This window comes from Salvia splendens, chromosome 10 (assembly GCF_004379255.2).
Source record: "Salvia splendens isolate huo1 chromosome 10, SspV2, whole genome shotgun sequence".
NCBI lineage: Eukaryota > Viridiplantae > Streptophyta > Magnoliopsida > Lamiales > Lamiaceae > Salvia > Salvia splendens.
Genome location: NC_056041.1, coordinates 5,950,145 through 5,974,032, shown reverse-complemented (window position 1 = coordinate 5,974,032; position 23,888 = coordinate 5,950,145). Strand labels below are relative to the sequence as shown.

General features: G+C 43.8%; 1 protein-coding gene and 1 pseudogene across 5 annotated transcripts in view; both read left to right on the top strand.

Annotated features, from left to right (window-relative positions):
• Window positions 1–1,738: 1,738 nt before the first annotated feature.
• On the top strand, window positions 1,739–8,771 carry LOC121753085 (annotated as a pseudogene).
• Window positions 8,772–9,586: 815 nt separating this feature from the next.
• The window catches only part of LOC121751610 (probable plastid-lipid-associated protein 14, chloroplastic), a 32,633-nt gene continuing 18,331 nt past the window's right edge, over window positions 9,587–23,888 (top strand). For 3 of the 5 annotated variants that reach the window (XR_006040130.1, XM_042146386.1, XM_042146388.1), the window contains exons 1-11: window positions 9,587–9,732; window positions 10,028–10,373; window positions 10,447–10,490; window positions 10,586–10,664; window positions 10,738–10,854; window positions 11,076–11,264; window positions 11,339–11,425; window positions 11,617–11,726; window positions 11,816–11,903; window positions 11,994–12,074; window positions 12,153–12,229. Coding sequence is in view for 4 of the 5 variants with exons in the window: in XM_042146386.1 (XP_042002320.1) it covers window positions 10,059–10,373; window positions 10,447–10,490; window positions 10,586–10,664; window positions 10,738–10,854; window positions 11,076–11,264; window positions 11,339–11,425; window positions 11,617–11,726; window positions 11,816–11,903; window positions 11,994–12,074; window positions 12,153–12,229 (1,187 nt within the window). In the remaining variant the exon portion in view is untranslated. Of the gene's footprint in view, window positions 9,733–10,027; window positions 10,374–10,446; window positions 10,491–10,585; window positions 10,665–10,737; window positions 10,855–11,075; window positions 11,265–11,338; window positions 11,426–11,616; window positions 11,727–11,815; window positions 11,904–11,993; window positions 12,075–12,152; window positions 12,230–12,308; window positions 12,611–23,888 lie in introns of those variants that run through there. The other 2 variants (XM_042146389.1, XM_042146390.1) reach the window with 2 other exon arrangements.

Sequence of the window (23,888 nt, the reverse complement as noted above, 5' to 3'; positions counted from 1 at the left end):
GACTTGTTCAATGGTACGAACTGAGCGGGTGGTTTCTCAGGATTGAGACGTGGTCCCAATCTGTCTTGTACCGGTGCCCTTTGAATTCTTTCAAAAGGAGTTCGGCGAGGATGTCCCTGATCGCTATGATCGGGCTTCCTCTTGTCTCCTCTGGAAGAGCTGTCTAAAGACCGTTTTCGACGGTCTGCCTCATCAGCACGAGAAAACTGGTCCGCAATGTCCCACATCTCTTGAGCTGTTTGCGGACTGCATTCAACGAGCTTTCTGTAGAGAGCTCCTGGCAGAATTCCATTTTGGAATGCCGAAATGACAAGTAGATCATTGAGATCATCTACTTGTAGGCATTCCTTGTGGAATCTTGTCATGAAGTCGCTAATCTTTTCATCGCGACCTTGACGTATAGAAAGCAGCTGAGCCGAAGTGATTCGGGTTTCAGCTTTCTGGAAGAACCTCCTATGAAAAGCATCCATTAGATCTCTGTAAGATCTAATGCTGCCTTGAGGGAGGCTATCAAACCACCTTCTTGCGTTCCCGATGAGCAGCTCGGGAAACAGCTTACACATATGAACCTCATTGAGACCTTGGTTCGCCATATTATACTGATAGCGTCCCAGGAAATCATGATGATCCACTAACCCGTCATAAGTCACTGACGGAGTTCGGTAATTCTGTGGCAACGGAGTTCTGGTGATATCATCCGAAAATGGAGTCTTCAGCGCTCCATACATAGCGAATCCGACATCTCTACGGTATGGTGGAGATGGAGTTCTCCTGTGATTTCGGTAACAAGGAGGAGAAGGAACATATCGGTGGTGAGGATTCTTTCTCCTGGAAGATACGACACTACTGCGGTAGTGACTTTCATGTCTGGAGGGGGAGGGAGAATCCGCCGTTTTCTTCTCCGGCTTCTGGCTCTTTTGCAGGAATGTTAAGAACTCATCCTGCTTCTCAGCCAAGAACAACTTGACAGCCTCATTCAAATCGAGCTGCTAGGGAGGCTCGGTGCGATGACTTTTTGAGTGGTTTGTTCTTTCATCGTGAGAACTGGAGGCAGATTTCTCCAGAGGCTGTTTTCCAGACCTACGGGCTGGACTAGCTTCCTCACGTTCATCACGGACGGAAGTATGGGTATTATGTGATCTGGTACGCATTTTTTGGTGGAAGAGGATCAAAAACTCGCTTTTATCACAGTTTTGGTTTTCTGTGTTCCCACAGACGGCGCCAGTGATGATTTAGCGAGTTTTTGATGGGAATAAATGCAAGTAATAAATGAAGATCACAACACTGAAAATTACGTGGTTCGATTTACTGAGGTAAATCTACGTCCACGGGAAGAATAGAGGGCAAATTTGTATTGCTTGATCTAGCTTACAGATTACAATACTGATTTGCTATATGAGATTCAGGATCTAGAGAACTTCACCCTGGTCTATCTGATCTAAGTTCTATTTATACATTCGAACTAAGATCGTGGTTTGCCGCCCTGGTAGGGGGGTTGATAACTGCTTAATACCACTAAATAGATCGTGGGTGTAATGGAGGTCGTGGAGATCCTGCATGGGTCCACTATCTCCTTGTTCGGTCGAATACTGAGACCGAACTGCTGAACTTTGCCGATCAGCTTTTGCCGATCTGAGAGTTGAGCTCGATTGGTCGGCTTTTACCGAGCTATAGGCTGTGACCGAACTCTTTGGTTGTGCCGAACTGATACTCTTTCTTGGGTTTTGGGCTGATGGGCCGTCACTGCTATTGGGCTCGCAATTATTGTTTAGTTGTTTAGTTCGTATCCCATCAAGAGAGAAAAGGTCTCGCTTGCTTCATACAGAGATCCCTATTCCGATAGTGCTCCCTCAACGCCGGGAATTTGCTGCTTTCCTCAAGTTTCCGTTCAATTGAGGCGGGAAATTTATCCGGTTCGACTGCCGGCCGAGCTTCCTTACGCCGGTGGGAGTTTGAAGTCGCAATTAGGGTTTTCAACTGAGTGAATTTGCGTGAATTGGGAGTTTTTGAGGAGGATGATAGTGAAGAAGAGCTTGAAAACGGCAATGCCGATTATGAAACGGTGCCGAGTCGGTGACTCGGGCGGTGATGACGACGAGTTATCGGTCAATCGGAAGAAACGCAAAACTTCCAATGATTACTTTCCTCTGCATCTCCTTGGAGAGGCCGCCGCCGGTATAATTCCGTTCAATGGTTATGGAGTTCAAAAAATTGCCGCGGAGGCCCCAGTTGGAGGCGGCGGCGCGGCTTCGGAATCGAGGTCTGAGCAGCCATCAAAGTCGAAGGAGGTATCGCGGCCGCCGCTGGTGAGAACCTCGCGAGGGAGGGTCCAGGTATTGCCTTCACGATTCAATGATTCGATTCTCGATAATTGGAAGAAAGAGAGTAAGAATGCTGTTAGAGAGGATACAGAATATGTTCCGGTTAAACAGAAGGACAATAAATCGAGCTCCAAACCCCTCAGGATTCGCGACGATGTGAACGTTCCTAGGAAGCAGAGTGAATGGCGCAAGTTTTCTCCTCTGTCTGTGGATGAGATTGCGGAATTGAGGAATGAAGATGGTTATGATGATGATGATGATGATGACTATGATGAGTGTATAGATATATCTAGCATTGATAGATTGTATAGTACCAAAGATTTTGGTGAAGGTGATATAGTTTGGGCGATACCTGGGAAGCATTGTCCTGCTTGGCCTGCAATCGTGCTCAATCATGAGTTGCAGGTGCCAACGCAAGTGTTCAACTATCGGATTGCTGGTGCAGTTTGCGTAATGTTCTTTGGTTATTCTGGCAACGGAACACAAAGGGTAAACTGTGTTCGTATTTTATGTTCTTTTTTGGCTTTCCAACTGTAATACCTAACATATGTTTGCTTGTGACAAAGAACATGGTTGATGGGATTGCATGCACTTATTTTGGCACGCCTTTTTTTGAGCAGGACTATGCATGGATTAAAAGCGGGAGGATATTTCCATTTGTTGACTACGTGGACAGGTAGTTAATTTTGTTTTTTTCTTCTTCTCCCCTTTACCCCCGATTTGTTTCTCCCTCTCAATCTGTGGTGGGTGGGTGTGGAGTTGGAAGCGATTTAAATTTTGTTGCCTTAGGTTCCAGGGGCAGACTGAACTCAATGATAACAAACCTGGTAATCTTCGTTCTGCAATAGAGGAGGCTTTTCTAGCAGAAAATGGCTTCAACGAGATGTTGATGGTTGAAATCAGTGCCGCAGCTGGAAAGTCGCATTATCCTCACTCTCTTAGGAGACGGGTGTTTGAGGCTACTGGTTTAAATCAGGATCAGCAGTGCAGCTCTGCAGAACCGGTGTGTTGATAGCATTCATCATATAATGATTTGGCTTGCTTGTTAGTGTTTCCATTCATCCTGTACTACTTTTATTTTTTGTGGAAATTTGACGTCAGGCCCAGCTTCGATCATTCCTTAAATATTGTTCAATTTCATTTTGTGTTTCAATTTAGTCGTTATATTTGTAGAAAATACTAAAATTGCCTGCTTTAAAATCACAAAGTTCAGAAGATTTCATCTTTCCTAGCAGGATGCCCATTTAAAGAAAGAATCAGAATGTTGTGAAGCATGTGGAACGAGCATTGCTCCTTACTTGTCAAAGAAAGTATTTCCTGGTACCAATCGTCTGTGTACTTCTTGTACCAGGGTTTGTTGCTCGCTATACTCAGCTGTATTCTTAAGTCATCTTCCAGTATCATCTACAGGTCTTTTTAGTTAACTGATGATTGCTTCTTTCGTGTTTCAGTTGAAAAAAATGAAACACTATTGTGGCATATGCAAAAAGATTCGGAACCAATCAGATAATGGAACATGGGTAATATTATGTTTAAGCTTTGGTAGCTTCTCTGTATTGTGGTTGCTATTTTCTCCTAATCATCGTTTCTCGTAAAAAAAATCAGGTGCGATGTAATGGTTGTAAAGTCTGGGTCCATGCAGAGTGTGACAAATTTTCGAAAAGAAATTTCAAGGTCTCCTTCCATGGGCTGCATTCACAATTTCAAGGATCTAAAATTTATTGATGTTAAACAACTCATTTTCTCTGATTCCAGGATCTGGCAGCAAGTGATTATTACTGCCCTGAATGCAAAGCTAGGTTCAATTTTGAGCTATCTGATTCCGAAACTTTGCAGTCTAAGTAAGTTATGCTTGCTCTGTTTTTTTCTACTGTATTAGTTTTGCATTGTCTGCAGTTCAAAATCCTTTTGTCGCCCCAATTCTGAGAATAATGATCTCTGGTGCAGAAACAAGAAAAAGAATGGCAAATTTGCATTGCCTGACAAGGTTGCTGTCGTTTGCTGTGGTGTTGAGGGAATTTACTATCCAAGTCTCCATTTGTAAGTTTTAGTTATGTTTCCACTTTCATCTACTCTGGATACTTTACACATCCTATGATTTTCTGAAAGCAACAATTCCATCTTTTCACCCTTTGCAGAGTTGTTTGCAAGTGTGGGTGTTGTGGAATGGAGAAGCAGGCACTTAGTGAATGGGAACGGCACACGGGATCGAAAACAAAGAACTGGAAATCAAGTGTCAGGGTGAAAGGCTCCTTGCTACCTCTTGAGCAATGGGTGTGTTCTCAAAGCTAGTTTGTCTTTCAAAATTCTGTCTATTTTCCTGGAGCATGTTTAAAAGGGTTGTAGCTGTATGTATAAGCTATCCAGTTTAGGGGATTACTGATTGAAGATTTGCTTATTTAATTGTTATTGAAATTACCATGACATACTGTGTCAAACACATCCATTTTTAAGGTCATTTCCTTTAATAGATGTTACAGATGGCCGAATGTCATGAACGTAGCCTCGTTCCTGCTAAATCTGTCAAGCGTCCTTCTATCAAATTGCGGAAGCAGAAGTTGCTGAATTTCCTACAAGGTTTGCTCCTAAGCTCTGAGTTAATGCTCATGTTCTGTTGAAATATATCTGCTGCTCTATTAACTGATGCACGAATTATAACTTAGCTGTTTTTTGACATGATAGAGCACTATGAACCTGTTTGTGCGAAGTGGACAACAGAAAGGTGTGCAGTATGTCGTTGGGTTGAAGATTGGGACTTCAACAAAACTATTATTTGTATTAGGTATATGCCCAACTTGGCTCCATTTGTTGCTGTTAAATGTGGTATGTTCTGCGAACATACTCCTTGTGATGAATGCGACATTGATTTTTCATTGATACTCTCAGATGTCAAATAGCCGTTCATCAAGAATGCTATGGAGCAAGACATGTTAGTGATTTTACTTCATGGGTCTGTAGAGCCTGCGAAACACCTGATATTGAGAGGGAATGTTGCCTCTGTCCTGTGAAAGGTGTGGATCTTCTCACATGCTTTCCCTTATTTAGGAATAAAATCGTTAAATCATAAGCGCTTGCTGGTTTTTTGTCTGTTGATATCATGTCTAACTTAAATTTGTTGGAAATAAGTATGTTTTGCTTGTTTTGGCCTTCTTTATGTGGAATTCAACTCCAGCGTAACCGCTGACGGAGAAATTTTATGCTTAAGTGTTTGGTTAGTGGGAGTCATTAGTTGGTGAGTTGTTCTGATTTAGAAACAAAAGTTTATAGAATGAAAGAGGAAACCATTAGGATACATCTGATGTTCTTTTGAACAGTTTGCCAAACAATTGATATTCTGTCCCCTCCCCTGGAAATGTCCAGTCAGGGAACTTACTACAAAGAGGAGAAATAACCAATGAAGTAAATTATATCTCAAGTACCTAGATTCATTTCCTAGTAATATATGTAACTCAATAAATATCTTGTGCATGGAAATATAATCTCCATTGTAAAGTACAAAAAAGCTTACTAACCTTCAATTTTCTACCATGATAATTTTTATAATGTATTTTCCAAAATAGGGGGTGCTTTGAAGCCTATGGACATTGCTCCTTTGTGGGTTCACACACGTGTGCTTGGTTTCAACCTGAAGTTTCTTTTGCATGTGATGAAAAGATGGAGCCTGCCCTTGGAATATTGAGAATTCCTTCAAGCTCTTTTGTGAAGGTAATGTTTCTACAACTCATGAACCTAATTATTCTTGGGCATCTTTCAAGTTTTCCCAAGGTAATATAATATCTTCTGTTGTTCTGTTTGGTTAGTTATTTATACATTGCCCTTACCTGAAACCTGATGGTGATGTTGTTGACAGATTTGTTAATATACTTCACCAAGTATTATACTATTTCCTTACTAAATGAGGATGTTTATATATGTTGCAGATCTGTGTGGTTTGCAAACAAATCCACGGTTCATGTACGCAATGTTGCAAGTGTTCCACCTACTACCATGCAATGTGCGCGTCAAGAGCAGGGTATCGCATGGAGGTAGAAGCGACTAATTTTTATGTCTTTTGAGTGTTTGAGCTAGTTCATGCAGTAAATTAATTGGATTCCGGGTGAATATATTTATTCAATTCTTCACTGAGTGTATTGCAAAATGCAGTTGCATTGCCTGGAGAAGAATGGAAAACAATTTACGAAAATGGTTTCATACTGTGCCTATCACAGGTATTACTATTTGTGTATTTCTTTTAATATAGTAATACCTTTGGTGGTTATTATGCTGAATCCTTCCTTGTATAGATGCATCATTGCGCTTTCCACCTTTGTTGTGTAGGGCTCCCAATCCAGATACAGTTTTGATTGTAGAAACCCCCAAGGGGATTTTCTCTACCAAAAACTTGCTTCAAAATAAAAGACACATGGGAGCAAGGTTAATTTCAACTAGCAGATTGAAACTTGAGGAACCTTCTCCAGAAGATACTAAGGAGGTCGATCCATTTTCCGCCGCCAGATGTCGCGTCTACATAAGAACAAAAAAGGTTCGTGCAACAATAGTTTTTCATTATGCATATTTGGCAAAAGAGATACTAATAACAATTCTATATTACTTCATGTATCCTATTTTGATCTTTCTTTCATATTCTTGCTTGCTAGCAGACAAGAAAGGAGGCCATTCCCCACCAAATTATGGGGCCTCGTCATCATCCTATGAGTGCAATACTGAATTTAAATGCAAACAGAGTAAATCTCATTAACCTTGCAATTTTATTTCTTTTATCTATTCCTTAACTGAAAGCTGTGCACTTAACTCCTTTCCATGTGAAACAGAAAATGGAGAAGCCTAGGGACTTCTCCACTTTCAGAGAACGGCTTCATCATTTACAGGTAATATAAAGTTGTTGATGTGTTTCTAGTGATGGTCTGGAGCTTGACATGTGACATCATTTATACTTGTTTATGAATCCAGAAAACGGAAAAAGATAAAGTGTGCTTTGGTCAATCAGCAATACATGGATGGGGCCTGTTTGCACGTAGGAACATCCTAGAAGGAGAAATGGTAATTCCTCTTAACTAAGCACTCTATTTATCAACAGTTAGTCAAGACTGTAGAGGAGATATAGGAAGAATACATCGTCTACTAGTTGTCTTCCAGTAGCACAGATCACGATTATAACTTTTAACAGGGCATTTTACTTTGAGTGATAGGATGGATTGATAAAAATTATCCAAGCAAGTCCACTGTTTACTTTGATGGACTGATTAATTGAGCTTTTTTAGGACCATCTTATAATTCAAATACGCAAGTCATATTTTATCAATCTATCGTATCACTCAAAGCAAATCCCCCTTAGTAATTATATGAGGGATTTGGCTCTAAATTTCATCTGGTTGTGGTCAGGTTGTTGAATATCGTGGTGAGCAGGTCAGACGCAGTGTTGCGGATCTTAGAGAGGCTCGATCGAGCACAGGGAAAAGACTGCTATGTGAGATGATATTCTTTCTAGATTTGATTGTTTTTTTGGACATAATATGTTCCCTTCCCACCCACACCCCACAGTTACACTTCCAGATGTGTACTAATTAAATTTAAATCTGCTCAGTTATTCAAAATAAGTGAAGAAGTTGTGGTAGATGCCACAGATGCAGGAAACGTCGCTCGGTTAATAAATCACTCAGTAAGTTTTCTCAAAAAAGAGCTACTGTGCCAGGTTTAATAGCAAGTTTGTCCTGTTTTTGTTGCATTTATTTGATTTTTAATGATCGCATCATTCCAGTGTATGCCCAACTGCTATGCGAGGATAATGAGTGTGGGCGATGACGAAAGCAGAATCGTACTCATTGCTAAGATGAATGTGCCTGCTGGGGATGAATTAACGTATCTCTCTCGCTCTCCCTCTCTTTTTCTCTCTCATAAGACAGTTTTAACTGTTACTTTTTCGCGCATCTTGGCAGGTATGACTATTTATTTGATCCCGATGAACCTGAAGAATTCAAAGTTCCCTGCATGTGTAATGCTCCAAGTTGTCGAAAATTCATGAACTAGGTTACGCTGACACAGCCATTGTTTCCTCTGAAGGAACTCTAACTTGTTTCCTCTTTGCAGAAGACCTCACCAATCACTCTATTAATTGGTAAAGTTTGTTTGTTTGTTTTTATTTTTTTGCTTCAAAGAAAAATATTATAATTTTCCCCCTATTTTGAGATTCTTACAGCTTAGAGGGGTACAAATAATAGTCATCGCTGAATAGAGGGTAGAGCTTGTCGCTTGATGCAGTTCTGAGTAAATCACAAGTAAGAAGCATGTAGTTCAAGAAAGATATGGCATCATTTTTTGTTATTCTTTGGCAGTCGTTATAATAGTGTTTGTTATTGAAAAAAATGTTTGTGATGGACATTATTATCTTTTCTATTTATATTGTATTATTAGTATTGAATTATATTTGGAAGAGCTAAATCCAATTGAATAGGTGTAAGCGTAACTTGGATGAGCGAATAATTTTGCGTTTACCAATTTACAGCAGAAATAGAGCATGCACATCAGTCTCATTTGCTCAATCTCTGCGAACATGTGTACAAAACCACGCGGATAGTAAGCTAATCGTGGCTTGCCATGTGGATGGATTATCTCAATTTATATATTTTTTTAATATTTTTGTTTATTCATTAAAAATATAAAAAAAAACTCCCTAAAGGTCATAAATGATTGTTTTAAAATTACCTATGAATATACCACTCCACATTCAATTATTTAAACTTCATTAATCATTTCTTCTATGTTTTCATTAAATTGCTCTTAAATGGAATTTTGCAAATATAAAAAACAATTCTAAACATATCTTCAAAGTCATGGAGTTAACCTGCATAAGCTCAACGTCAATCCACTCAACCCACCATTTGGTCGTTCTTCTCATCAAATTGATTCCCAGACCGAGCAAAACCACTCGCTTGGAATTGGTTCGTTGCCAACTCCCCAAAGCATCGAGTCTGCCGATAAAGCGGAGGCTTCCAAAACTAAAGCTTAACATAGTGTATTCGGTCGGAAGTATCGGTCGGAAGCACCGAAAGGGTTTTCTAGTGCTAACTCCCATACTGAAATTAAAATTAGTAGATGTAATGGTGAGTACGGACATAAAAGTTAGATATGATATATGAATAATATAAAGATGTAAATAGACCTAATATGACAAAAAGTTCAACCAAAAATGAGAAGGTTCATCTACAGTGAAATATTTATTAAATGTGAAAAATAAGGCAGGCCGACGTAGACTCGCGATAGGCTCATGTCGCAACACTGCAAACGCACGCATCTCTCACATGCCTCTCTCATTCTCATTCTCTTTATTTATTTATTCTTTTTTCTTTCATTTCTCACCTCGCGCTTCTAACAATCCTTGATCGCGGCTTGATGAATTGACCGCCATAAACCGGTAAGCGATGCGGAAATTAACCATTGCTGAACCTGCCTACAATATCGGCACTATACACAATCTATATTACTTTTATTTTACGGTCTATTATGCGAGTGCGCGTATATTATTATATTAACGCATATGCAGTGGCGTGATCGGTTAATTTTGGCGGTTACATGGTGGTAGAATTTGAATTAGCTCGTTTTTTATTTAATTTTTTTTTCGGTTTGTGAAATTATGCATTGAACTATTGAATTGATTGTGTTTTGAGCTGAGAATTTACTGATTCAGCTCAATATGTGGTTTTATGCAGTTGACGAGCGTTTGCGTTTGAATTGATTTTGATGGCGTTGTGTGCGGGAGTATGCTCGAGGTCGTCTTTCAATTTTGCTGATGTGCCATTTTTGAGAAACGGTAATTTGTCGAAAAGACTAGTGTTTTTGCCTGTGGTTTTGAGAGATAATAAGAGTCTCCAGAAGCAGAGGTTGAAAATTGGATGCTTTGCTTCGAGAGGAAATGTAACGCCTGAATTAGAATATGAAGAGAATGCTAGTGTGAGCAGCTCCAAGGACGATGATGGTGATTTTAGCCATGTGATAAAGTTCAAGATGTCGGATTTCAAGATTCACGATCGAGTTAGTATTGACCTTGGAAATAGGGTATGTGAAATTCTTACTGCAAATGTATCTCTGTCTCATTCAATTGATGCTGAATTATACATTTGTGCTTCAGGGTGATGAAGTAGTTTATGAAGCCACGGTGAAGGAACCTAGCAGGTGTGTTTTCATGGTTGGAGTTCGTTCTAGATAATTATTGGTGGAATGCTGTGAAGGTTTAAAAGTTCTGATGCTATTTCTTTTTGGCAATGCAGTCCCCTTTTTAACACAAGAGTGGTACTTAGGCGGCTGGTTAGTACTGGTGCTAAGCATAGGGGAAAACGTGCAATTCAGGTATGCTCTGTGAATCTTTGATATTAATTATCTTTATCTGGTTTATAATCTTCCTCTTATAACTTTGTTCTAGGTGTTGAAGAAACTAGTCCGCCGAAGACTAATGTACCATTCTTACTCGATGCAAGTTCATGGCTATGTCTGCTCGTCCACAACTGATGATAGGGATTCATTCGTTCTAGTTCATGGAGTAGGTGGCTCTTTACAATAGCTACATTTATTCAGTCTTCTATAAATGTGTTACGTGCTAGTATTTGAATTGCATAATATAGGAAAACTGGTGTATGGCTATTACTGAATACAGAATTATTTCATTGGTGTAGCTGGTAATAGCAATTCATGTCTGAATGGAATAAATGACCAAGCCAAGGATCTTTTCCCCTACTTTTTTCTTATTTACTTTTTGTCAAGGTACAGTATCACGGCAGTTTGTCTTTGAGACATTGGCTTGAACAATCAGATTGGCTGCCAACTTTGGAAGCTACTATTGCATTGGATGAGGAATCTGTCAGGAGAGTTGGTGACGTTACAGTGGGAGGGCCAGCAGTTTCTCGGCAGTTACGCCTTATTCGAATTTTAATGCGAGATCTATTGATTGGAGTATGAAATTTACCCTTGTCTTGAGTTCAAGTTATTAAAGGCTCATGGTTTTTGACATTTCAATAATGAACTAGGTGAATTATCTGCACAGCCATGGACTTGCACATACAGAGTTGAGACTTGAAAATTTGCATATCAGCCCTGTTGACGGACATATCAAAGTGAGTATAACAAATAATATGCATGAAAAGAATACTTTTATACAGATTTATGGTGTGAGTCCTTTGTTTGCTGCAGTAAATCAACATGACATTATATCTTTTTCTACTATACTATTCATGTAAAGAATATTTCTGTTTTTCTTGTTTGGGTAACCCCTGTATGTTCTTCTGATTACATCTGCTACCTTTAGGTTGGGCTTTTGGGGAATGCTGCTTATTTTCATGATTGCAGTCCAGCAGATGATAGCAAAGTCGACGGCTACACTGACAGGCGAAAAATGATGATTGCATTTGATATGAGGTATCATATCAAGTATCTAATACATCTGTCGTTGCTTTCATCTATCACTATCTATTTTTTAAATATGCTTTTTCAAATATATTTGCAAGATGTGTTGGATTTATCATGGCTAAAATGGTTCTGAGGGACCTCATGGATCCAAATATGTTTGCTAGGTTCAAAGCATTCCTTTCGAAAGTAATTCCTTCATCCATATCTTGTTTTTGCTTTGATTTTCTAATTTCTAACTGAAGTGCTTTATCCTTTTTCCGGATCTGGGGCTTTCAGGGAAATGATCCTTCCTGCTTGCGTGAATTTATGATGCATACTGTCAGCAGGAATTCTTCTCTGGAAAATAATGGATTCCAAGTAAATGCAGTTTTTTTGTTTGGCACTTAATGAACTTGACCCATAGGCAAGATGGGTGATGAACAAAACTTATTGCAGATACTTGATAGGAACTGGGGTACTGGTTGGAATTTGTTGTCCTTACTCCTTGCTACCAAACCATCAAAGAGAATAAGGTAAGCTGGATATTTGTTACCGCGGTCTAGATATGACGTATGAAAATATCTTCAATATTATATCAAATGACCATTTTAGATTTTGGGTGAACGTAGCTGAACTAGTGTCACGCCCGCATTTCCTAAGGATAGGAAGTACGGTGGACCGCGACTAGGGGAGGAATAAAGAAGCGGGGAAGAAAGGGGGTAACAAGAATATTTGACCCAAAACATTTAAAAAGGAAGTTCACTTTTAAACATTGTACTTAAGACGACATTACAAAAGTTTAAGTATTCAGAGTGTTAAATGAAAACATCGTGACGGTTTACAAGCAGCGGAAAAGACCAAAAGACAGATGATGCCGGGTATGACGACACGACACCATCCAAAAGATAAAAACACCCTTTGGCTTTAACTGCTCAACATCCGTCCTCCCCATCGCCGCTCAACCTGCACATTAAGAAAACAACATGCAGGGCTGAGTACTTATTGCACTCAGTGGACACACGCCAAAAACATAGTTTGTCATGCCATAACAGTGTAACATTGGGGTTTTGAGTATAATGAAAATAACCCAAGTACACAAAATACATTTCATAAATTCGACTGCGCAGTCATTTTTCCGATATTGCCACCCTTATTCCCTCAATCATACACTATCTGATCCAAACCATGACAAGGGGCGTGGCCACACCCCAGGTCATCTAGACCGGCCAACTTGCTCTCAGATGGCACCCAGTCTCGTGTACACTAGCCTGAGGGTTCGCAGCCCAACAGACCCGAATTCGATTAAACATATGTGGTAAACCACTTCAGATAGGTTTCAAAACAAAATATTGGCAAGACAAACAGTTCACCTCCATAAACATTTCCGGAACAAAGTCCGTATTTAAAGATAACCCACTTAAAAGTAGGGTAGAAAAGCCCACCTCGATTGCTTAGCTTTTAAAACAGTTCCCTTCAACCCCACTTTCCTTGTAAACGATCACCCTTTTGAAAGATAAATAATATCATGATTAGAGTCAGAAGAGACGAGACTTTAAACGACAATGCATGATTCCTACGTGGACGACTTCAACATCTAGCACGTTACACGTACATACACTTAACAACATATTACAAAACAACCACACAAAGCCACACGTTCGAAACACACCCCGCACGCAAACGACGTACCCAAAACGCGCACACGACACACGAACACAGCACTCCAAGTCCTGGCATACCCTTACTGTGCAAACGGCTCACTTGGCTCGGAAAAGGTTCGGAAAAAGCTCGGAAAAAGGATCGGCGTCTCGGCCTGGCTCGGTGTCTCGGCCGCCTGGCTCGGCACCTCGGCCGACCGTCTCGGCCGACTGGCCCGGCACCTCGGCCGACCATCTCGGCCGCCTGGCTCGGCACCTCGGCCGCCTGGCTCGGCACCTCGGCCGACCGTCTCGGCCGCCTGGCTCGGCACCTCGGCCGACCGTCTCGGCCGCCTGGCTCGGCACCTCGGCCGCCTGTCTCGGCACAGCTCGGCACCTGTCTCGGCACAGCTCGGCACTTGTCTCGGCATAGCTCGGCACCTATCTCGGCACAGCTCGGCACCTGTCTCGGCACAGCTCGGCACCTGTCTCGGCTCAGCTCGGCACCTGTCTCGGCACAGCTCGGCACCTCGGCCGACCATCTCGGCCGTCCGGCTCGGCACCTCGGCCGACCGTCTCGGCCGCCTGTTCGGCACCTCGGCCGACCATCTCGGCCGTCCGGCTCGGCACCTCGACCGACCGTCTCGGCCGCCTGCTCGGCACCTCGGCATCTTATGCTCGGCACCTCGGCCGTCTGTTCGGCACCTCGGCCATCTGTTCGGCACCTCGGCCGCTGGTTCCGTGTACACTCACTTTCCTTCAACTTCCGATTCTCAAACCCTATACGACATTCCCACCACGCATTCTACGTCCCAAAACACACCCAAACACCTGGGATCATCCCTTCAAAATTTCCCACCAGCCTGCCCTAGGCCGGACCCTAGATCTCTCGGCCAACCCACACAAAACCCTTGAGCCAAACACAGATTTCTCCGAGCCATCTCTTGGCCAAACACACCCACATTCAACACAAAAACATAACACTCAAAAACCCAACCATTGCACATGAAAACATCACCCAGAACACACCACACGCAGAACTGCGCAGTTTACTTGCAAAAATCATAATAAATTCATACGACATCCAAAGAGGCTGAAAATTACACACCACACAGAAGACACACCAAAGTTTATACAGTTAAAAAAATCGTACCAAAAGGAGGTCGTTTGCTCAGTCAAAAAGGGGTCGGAACCCACTGTCAGTTATCACCGAAAACATGTTCAACACAAGCACATAGCCACAAATCCTACTCAACATCTAACCCATCCAAAAACGTCCTATATGCATGAGTTTTCGAATTAAACAAGGGTTAGGGGTTACCTTCCCCGGATGGTTCAAACGAAACGCAAAAGCTTTACTTCCTTTTCCGACTCCGATTCACGGCGAAGGAGGGTATCACCTTGAGGAATTCAAGACGATGATGAGAGGGAGTGAATGAAAAAGATGAGAACCGAGAGGGAGAAGGAGAGAGAGAGCTTACCGGTGTTGAGAGCAATTGCAAGAGAGAAAAGAGAGAAAACGATGTGGGGAGAGATTGGAAAGGGAATGATGTATCGGTTAAGAGGGAGTGGGGGAGGTTGAGAAATTAGTGGGGAGAGGGGGAGGGGTTTCTTTTTTTTTTTTGAAAAGCCGAGAGAATTAGGGAGGGAGGAAATTAATTTGTTATTTAGGATTTTAATTCTAGCTTAATTAGTTAATCACTTTTAATGCTAGGTAAAAACACCCCATCCGCAACAAAAGTGTAAAGCAATTAATATTTCCACACCATATATTAAGCACAACACATAAGACATTCATTAAATTAAAGAACCAAAAACCACAAGATCTCGGATATTACATTCCTCCCACCTTAACAAAATTTCGTCCCGAAATTTGTTAGATCACTCAAACAGCTCTGGAAACCTCTCTCTCATCTTATCTTCTAATTCCCATGTTGCTTCTTCGATTCCATGATTTCTCCACCGTACTTTCACCGAAGCGATTGACTTATTCCTCAATTCTTGCACTCTTCGATCCACAATGGCCTCGGGCTTCTCCTCATAGCTTAGATCGGGATTTAGGACCATCATTTCTTCTTGGTGAACGATGTGTGTGGGGTCATACACATACTTCCTCAGTTGTGACACATGGAAGACGTTGTGCACATTTCCAAAGCTTGGTGGTAGGGCCAATCTGTATGCTACCACGCCGACTCTATCCAAAATCTCGTATGGACCGATAAATCGGGGTCTCAGCTTTCCCCTCACTCCAAAACGAGTTATTCCCTTAGAAGGGGAAACTTTCAGAAAGACCTTTTCCCCGACCTCGAACTGTAACTCGGTCCTTCGAACATCCGCATAAGATTTCTGTCGATCTTGTGCCTCCTTGATCCTCCCACGGATTTGTCGGACAATCTCTATCATTTCTTCTACAGAGTCTGGTCCGAGAATTCTTCTCTCACCCACTTCATCCCAATAAAGTGGCGATCTACACTTCTTTCCATACAAGGCCTCATATGGGGCCATCTTGATAGTCGCCTGGTAACTATTATTGTAAGCGAACTCTACCAAGGGCAACACTTCTTCCCAACCTACGCCTCGATCTAGCACCACGGCTCGTAGCATGTCCTCCAATGCTTGTATCGTTCTCTCCGACTGCCCGTCGGTTTGCGGGTGGAACGCTGTACTGAAATTCAACTTAGTCCCCAACTCGCGCTGCAGGCTTGTCCAAAATCTAGAAGTGAATTTAACATCACGATCAGATGTGATTGTCGCTGGGACTCCATGCAAGCGTATAATTTCCCGTACATATACCTTAGCCAACTGATCGGATCCATAAGTGGCACGAACCGGCACAAAATGGGCAGATTTGGTGAGGCGATCTATAATCACCCAAATCACCGTGTTCCCTCGCTGGGATTTTGGCAGTCCTATCACAAAGTCCATTGCAATATGTTCCCACTTCCATTCCGGAATCTCGAGGGGTTGCAATTTCCCATAGGGCCGTTGGTGTAGCGCCTTTACTTGTTGACATGCCAGGCATCTCTCCACAAATGCCGCAACATGTTTTTTCATACCGTTCCACCAAAACTGTCTTTTCAAGTCTTGATACATTTTGGTGCTCCCTGGATGGGCAGCGTATGGGGTTTCATGTGCTTCTCTCATGATTTCCATCCTCAAGCCTTCATCCTTGGGCACACACAACCTTCCCTTGTAGGTGAGACCGTTATCCGCTGCCTCACGGAAACTTCCGGGTTCACCCGTCCTCACTTCTGAGCGAAACCTTTCTAGTAACGTATCTCGCCGTTGAGCTTCTACAATTCTGGCTCTTAAGTCGGGTTCCATCACCAACGTGGCTACTATCCCTTCCACAGTCTCGGGCATTCTCACCACTTCCAAGCGCATCTTACTGAACTCTTGGATTATACTCTCTTCGATAGTAAGAAAGGTGGCCAGCTGAGATTGAGACTTCCTACTAAGAGCATCGGCCACTACGTTTGCTTTTCCCGGATGGTAATTTATACCACAATCGTAGTCCTTTACCAACTCGAGCCACCTACGTTGGCGCATGTTCAACTCCTTTTGCTCAAAGAAGTACTTTAGACTCTTATGGTCCGTGTATATCTCACAACGGACTCCATAAAGATGATGTCTCCAGATCTTCAAAGCATGTACCACAGCTGCCAGTTCCAAGTCATGCGTCGGATAATTCAGTTCATGGGGCTTCAATTGTCTCGATGCATATGCAATCACTTTCCCCTTCTGCATAAGCACACATCCCAGTCCCACCTTCGACGCATCCGTATATACCGCATAGTCAGTCTCTGGCTCCGGCACAGCTAGGATTGGTGCGGTGGTCAATTTCTCCTTCAACAACTGAAAGCTCGCCTCACATTCTGGCGTCCAAATCATCTTGACTCCCTTTTTCAGTTGTTGCGTCATTGGCCTTGCTATCTTCGAGAATCCCTCGATGAATCTTCGATAATAGCCCGCCAGTCCTAAAAAGCTTCGAATTTCGTTTTGTGTAGAGGGTGACTTCCACTCCTGCACCGCTTCTACCTTGGCCGGATCTACACGAATTCCATCTGAAGTTACTACATGTCCAAGAAAATTTACTTCCTTGAGCCAAAACTCGCATTTACTGAACTTGGCATATAGTTTCTCGTCCCTTAGAGTTGCTAGGACGGTTCTCAAGTGCTCTTTGTGCTCCTCCTCGTTCTTTGAGTAAACAAGCACGTCATCGATGAAAACCAGGACAAACCGATCCAGAAATGGATGGAACACGCGGTTCATAAGGTCCATGAACACTGCCGGGGCGTTCGTCAGTCCAAAAGGCATTACAACGAACTCATAATGACCATATCTTGTTCGAAAAGCTGTCTTGGGTACATCTTCTCGCCGAACCCTCAGCTGATGGTACCCAGACCTCAAATCCATCTTAGAGAAGACTCCTGCCCCTCGAAGTTGGTCAAACAAGTCGTCTATCCTTGGTAGTGGATACTTGTTCTTCAGCGTTAGTTTGTTTAGCTCCCGGTAGTCGATGCACATCCTCATCGTTCCATCCTTCTTCTTTACGAACAACACTGGTGCTCCCCATGGTGACACGCTAGGTCTAATGAATCCCAATTCCAATAGCTCTTGCAGTTGCACCTTAAGCTCCTCCAACTCTTTTGGTGCCATTCTATAAGGTGCTTTTGATATTGGTGCCGATCCGGGCTCCAGATCGATCGTGAATTCTACTTGCCTGTCGGGTGGGGGTCCTGGCAACGCATCGGGGAAGACGTCGGGATATTCACTCACTATCGCCACATCTTCTATCTTCCTGTCTTTCTTCTCCTCCCCATTCAAATAAACAAGGTACGCTGGACATCCCTTCCTCATCATTGTAGTGGCTTGCAGCGCAGAGATAATGGACTTGCGTCGGCTCATTGGGACTCCGTGAAACTTCATCGGCTCTTTTCCGGGGGTTTCAAACGAGATTTCCCTATCTCTACAATGAAGGGTAACGTGGTTCTCCGCTAACCAATCCATACCCAAGATTATGTCTACGCTACCCATTGTCATTACTTGCAAATTATAAGCCACTAAACTGAGTTCACCTATTCCAAAGTTCACACATGCACAAGATCGGGATATATCTATAGCCCCGCCTACCGGTGAGGTCACACTCATAGTGGGTTCGGTCTTAACAGTAGGTAATTCCAAAGTATCCACACAAGACGTTGATATAAAAGAATGCGTCGCACCCGTATCAAACAAGACAACTATAGGCATATTGAGAAGTGTGCCCATACCTGCCAAGTTTCCTTGCTCAAAGGTTTCTTTCCCGTTTGCCGGCTGTTTCCCCTTCAAGGCGTAGGCCCTTGCTTGCGATGGTAATCCTTGGCGGCGTTGTTGCGGTGGAGGTGCAGGTAGTGCCTGGGATTGTGGACGGAAACCTAGCTGGTTCTGTCTCGTTCCCGTTCCCATGTGCTTGTTTGGGCAATTTCGGATGTAGTGGCCACTCCCACCACAGTTGAAGCACCTAGGGTCTCGACACTCCCCGGCGTGGTACTTGAAGCACCTTCCACATTGAGGGTTCCTCGGCAGAAAGTTTGCCCTCGGTTGGAAAGTATTCTGTCTCCCGCCATTGTAGGGTGGGTTCCTCATGTGTTGTGGCCTCTTACCACCATACTGAGCCTGGTCACCATCCCACCTCCTCTTCTCTTGGTGGCCCGGCTGAGCTTGTAGAGGTGTCACGTTTGTTGTTGCCACAACTCTTGGCTTAGGGAGTGCATCTTCCACGTCCAGTGCACAAGTCAAGATCTCCGAGTAGGAGAGTTCTCCTCGACAGGCCAATGCGGCCTTTATCTCATCTCTGAGCCCGGCCCGGAACTTCACCACCCATTTCTCATCGGTGTCCATCAACTCGGGCGCATATCGTGCCATCTGCGCGAGGGCTCGGTCATACTCGGTTACAGTCATTCGGCCTTGGCTTAGTGTGTGGAACTCTACCACCTTGGCCCGTCTGTACGTCTTGGGAACATACTTGTTATCGATCTCTACTTTAAACTCCTCCCATGTTAGCGCCTCCAGGCGTGCAGGATCCATAGTTCTCTGCCGAGTCTCCCACCAGTAATCGGCAGCACCTAACAGTTGAAAGGTAGCACCAGCAATGCGCTCCCTATCTGTGCACTCCATGACCCTGAAGATACGCTCGAGGCCGCGTATCCACTCTTCCGCTTTGGATGGGTCTCCCTGTCCGTCAAATTTCGGGGGATTCTGCCTTGAGAACGTAACTATGAATCTTTCTTGTTGAGGCGGGGGTGGAGGTGGTGGTGGCGGTGGTGGTGGAGGTGGTGCCTCCACGTGGGGTTCTTGTCGTGGTTGGCGTGCACGTCTTGGCGGCATTCTGATTCAATATCCAAAAAGTGTTACTACAATTCTCATCCAAAATTACCACTTTCTCAAAATTTTCTTATAAAACCTTCATGTAGTATAAGATGCAACACATAGGATATAAATCAAAATCAAAATTCTCATTAAAAGAAAGAAGGCCAACATTGTTCCCAAGAGCAGATCGTACAGAAAGCAAAAACTGAAAAGACAACGAACTATTCTAATTCTAGACTACGACTCTATCATCCTCATCCATAGGCCCTTCCTCCGGGTCTTCGTCGTCGTCCTCCTCGGAGTTCCCTGGCAGAGCCTCCTCATAATCATCTTCATACCCTTGTTCACCCTCGTACATGCTCACATACTTGTCCTGATACACGACCCTCTCTTCCACCTCCTGTGGGGGCTGCTCCTCTCGAGAGTCCACCAGTGCACAATACACGGCTTTCCGAAAGCCAGCCATGTCACCCACCATGTCATCGGTAGCGGGCTCATGCCACGTGTACCTCCTCGCCGTTCTTTCGGCCCACTCCTTCCAGCTATCGGGAAGCAAATCTATTAGCTTCTCAATGCCGTCATGCTCTGTCACTCCGAACTCCTGAGCTGCCCTCCAGAGGGTGTCGAAGTGTGCCACGAACTCGATCAACGGTACATGATCCTTCTTCCGGTACACTCTATAATCTCTGAGCACCCTCTGTGCCCTAAGTCTATCGCGATCACTCCGTCGCGGGGTTCGGAACATACGCGCCATCTATAGAGAAAAACAGAAACAACCGCCTCGCGTATAAAAACAGAGTACATAACCGAAGAAGAGAGAGAGAGTATGCACGTATCGCTGTTCTAACCCAAACCCGCTGGTGTTCAAAGGCCAAAGCTCTTATCTATCCTAGGTCCAAGAAGCACTAGTGAAATTCTATCACGTCTAAGTTCAAACATTCAAAAGGCCAACACATACTCACATAAAAGCTCACATCAACATTCACGTCTTCATATCACCACACATCAGCCACATGCTTTCATATAAGTTCATCATACATCAACAGTTCATAACTCAAATAATTTCCAACTTTTCCACATCACGTTGTACCCTTCCACATGTCTCAACATTTACTTAAACTTTACATAAAAATCATTTTCAACACCAAAATCACAATTTCCTCCACTTCCATATACTTTCCAAAATTTCGAAATTTTCATTACCTCATTTCAGGTTGAGTGCGATGAGTCGGATGTTGAGCCAATGACACTTTTGAAAACTTACTCCAGTCAGAAAAAGAAATATTTTTTTTTTTTTTTTTTTTTTTTTTTTTGGGTCCAGAGCAGAAAGAGAAAACCTAGGCTCTGATACCACTCTGTCACGCCCGCATTTCCTAAGGATAGGAAGTACGGTGGACCGCGACTAGGGGAGGAATAAAGAAGCGGGGAAGAAAGGGGGTAACAAGAATATTTGACCCAAAACATTTAAAAAGGAAGTTCACTTTTAAACATTGTACTTAAGACGACATTACAAAAGTTTAAGTATTCAGAGTGTTAAATGAAAACATCGTGACGGTTTACAAGCAGCGGAAAAGACCAAAAGACAGATGATGCCGGGTATGACGACACGACACCATCCAAAAGATAAAAACACCCTTTGGCTTTAACTGCTCAACATCCGTCCTCCCCATCGCCGCTCAACCTGCACATTAAGAAAACAACATGCAGGGCTGAGTACTTATTGCACTCAGTGGACACACGCCAAAAACATAGTTTGTCATGCCATAACAGTGTAACATTGGGGTTTTGAGTATAATGAAAATAACCCAAGTACACAAAATACATTTCATAAATTCGACTGCGCAGTCATTTTTCCGATATTGCCACCCTTATTCCCTCAATCATACACTATCTGATCCAAACCATGACAAGGGGCGTGGCCACACCCCAGGTCATCTAGACCGGCCAACTTGCTCTCAGATGGCACCCAGTCTCGTGTACACTAGCCTGAGGGTTCGCAGCCCAACAGACCCGAATTCGATTAAACATATGTGGTAAACCACTTCAGATAGGTTTCAAAACAAAATATTGGCAAGACAAACAGTTCACCTCCATAAACATTTCCGGAACAAAGTCCGTATTTAAAGATAACCCACTTAAAAGTAGGGTAGAAAAGCCCACCTCGATTGCTTAGCTTTTAAAACAGTTCCCTTCAACCCCACTTTCCTTGTAAACGATCACCCTTTTGAAAGATAAATAATATCATGATTAGAGTCAGAAGAGACGAGACTTTAAACGACAATGCATGATTCCTACGTGGACGACTTCAACATCTAGCACGTTACACGTACATACACTTAACAACATATTACAAAACAACCACACAAAGCCACACGTTCGAAAACACACCCCGCACGCAAACGACGTACCCAAAACGCGCACACGACACACGAACACAGCACTCCAAGTCCTGGCATACCCTTACTGTGCAAACGGCTCACTTGGCTCGGAAAAGGTTCGGAAAAAGCTCGGAAAAAGGATCGGCGTCTCGGCCTGGCTCGGTGTCTCGGCCGCCTGGCTCGGCACCTCGCCGACCGTCTCGGCCGACTGGCCCGGCAACCTCGGCCGACCATCTCGGCCGCCTGGCTCGGCACCTCGGCCGCCTGGCTCGGCACCTCGGCCGACCGTCTCGGCCGCCTGGCTCGGCACATCGGCCGACCGTCTCGGCCGCCTGGCTCGGCACCTCGGCCGCCTGTCTCGGCACAGCTCGGCACCTGTCCTCGGCACAGGCTCGGCACTTGTCTCGGCATAGCTCGGCACCTATCTCGGCACAGCTCGGCACCTGTCCTCGGCACAGCTCGGCACCTGTCTCGGCTCAGCTCGGCACCTGTCTCGGCACAAGCTCGGCAACCCTCGGCCGACCATCTCGGCCGTCCGGCTCGGCACCCTCGGCCGACCGTCTCGGCCGCCTGGTCGGCACCGTCGGCCGACCATCTCGCCGTCCGGCTCGGCACCGTCGGACCGACCGTCTCGGCGCCTGCTCGGCACCTCGGCATCTTATGCTCGGCACCCTCGGCCGTCTGTTCGGCACCTCGGCCATCTGTTCGGCACCTCGGCCGCTGGTTCCGTGTACACTCACTTTCCTTCAACTTCCGATTCTCAAACCCTATAACGACATTTCCCACCACGCATTCTACGTCCCAAAACACACCCAAACACCTGGGATCATCCCTTCAAAATTTCCCACCAGCCGCCCTAGGCCGGACCCTAGATCTCTCGGCCAACCCACACAAAACCCTTGAGCCAAACACAGATTTCTCCGAGCCATCTCTTGGCCAAACACACCCACATTCAACACAAAAACATAACACTCAAAAACCCAACATTGCACATGAAAACATCACCCAGAACACACCACACGCAGAACTGCGCAGTTTACTTGCAAAAATCATAATAAATTCATACGACATCCAAAGAGGCTGAAAATTACACACCACACAGAAGACACACCAAAGTTTATACAGTTAAAAAATCGTACCAAAAGGAGGTCGTTTGCCTCAGTCCAAAAAGGGGTCGGAACCCACTGTCAGTTATCACCGGAAAACAATGTTCACACAAGCACATAGCCACAAATCCTACTCAACATCTAACCCATCCAAAAACGTCCTATATGCATGAGTTTTTCGAATTAAACAAGGGTTAAGGGTGTTACCTTCCCCGGATGGTTCAAACGAAACGCAAAGCTTACTTCCTTTTCCGACTCCGATTCACTGGCGAAGGAGGGTATCACCTTGAGGAATTCAAGACGATGATGAGAGGGAGTGAATGAAAAGATGAGAACCGAGAGGGAGAAGGAGAGAGAGAGCTTACCGGTGTTGAGAGCAATTGCAAGAGAGAAAAGAGAGAAAACGATGTGGGGAGAGATTGGAAAGGGAATGATGTATCGGTTAAGAGGGAGTGGGGGAGGTTGAGAAATTAGTGGGGAGAGGGGGAGGGGTTTCTTTTTTTTTTTGAAAAGCCGAGAGAATTAGGGAGGGAGGAAATTAATTTGTTATTTAGGATTTTAATTCTAGCTTAATTAGTTAATCACTTTTAATGCTAGGTAAAAACACCCCATCCGCAACAAAGTGTAAAGCAATTAATATTTCCACACCATATATTAAGCACAACACATAAGACATTCATTAAATTAAAGAACCAAAAACCACAGATCTCGGATATTACA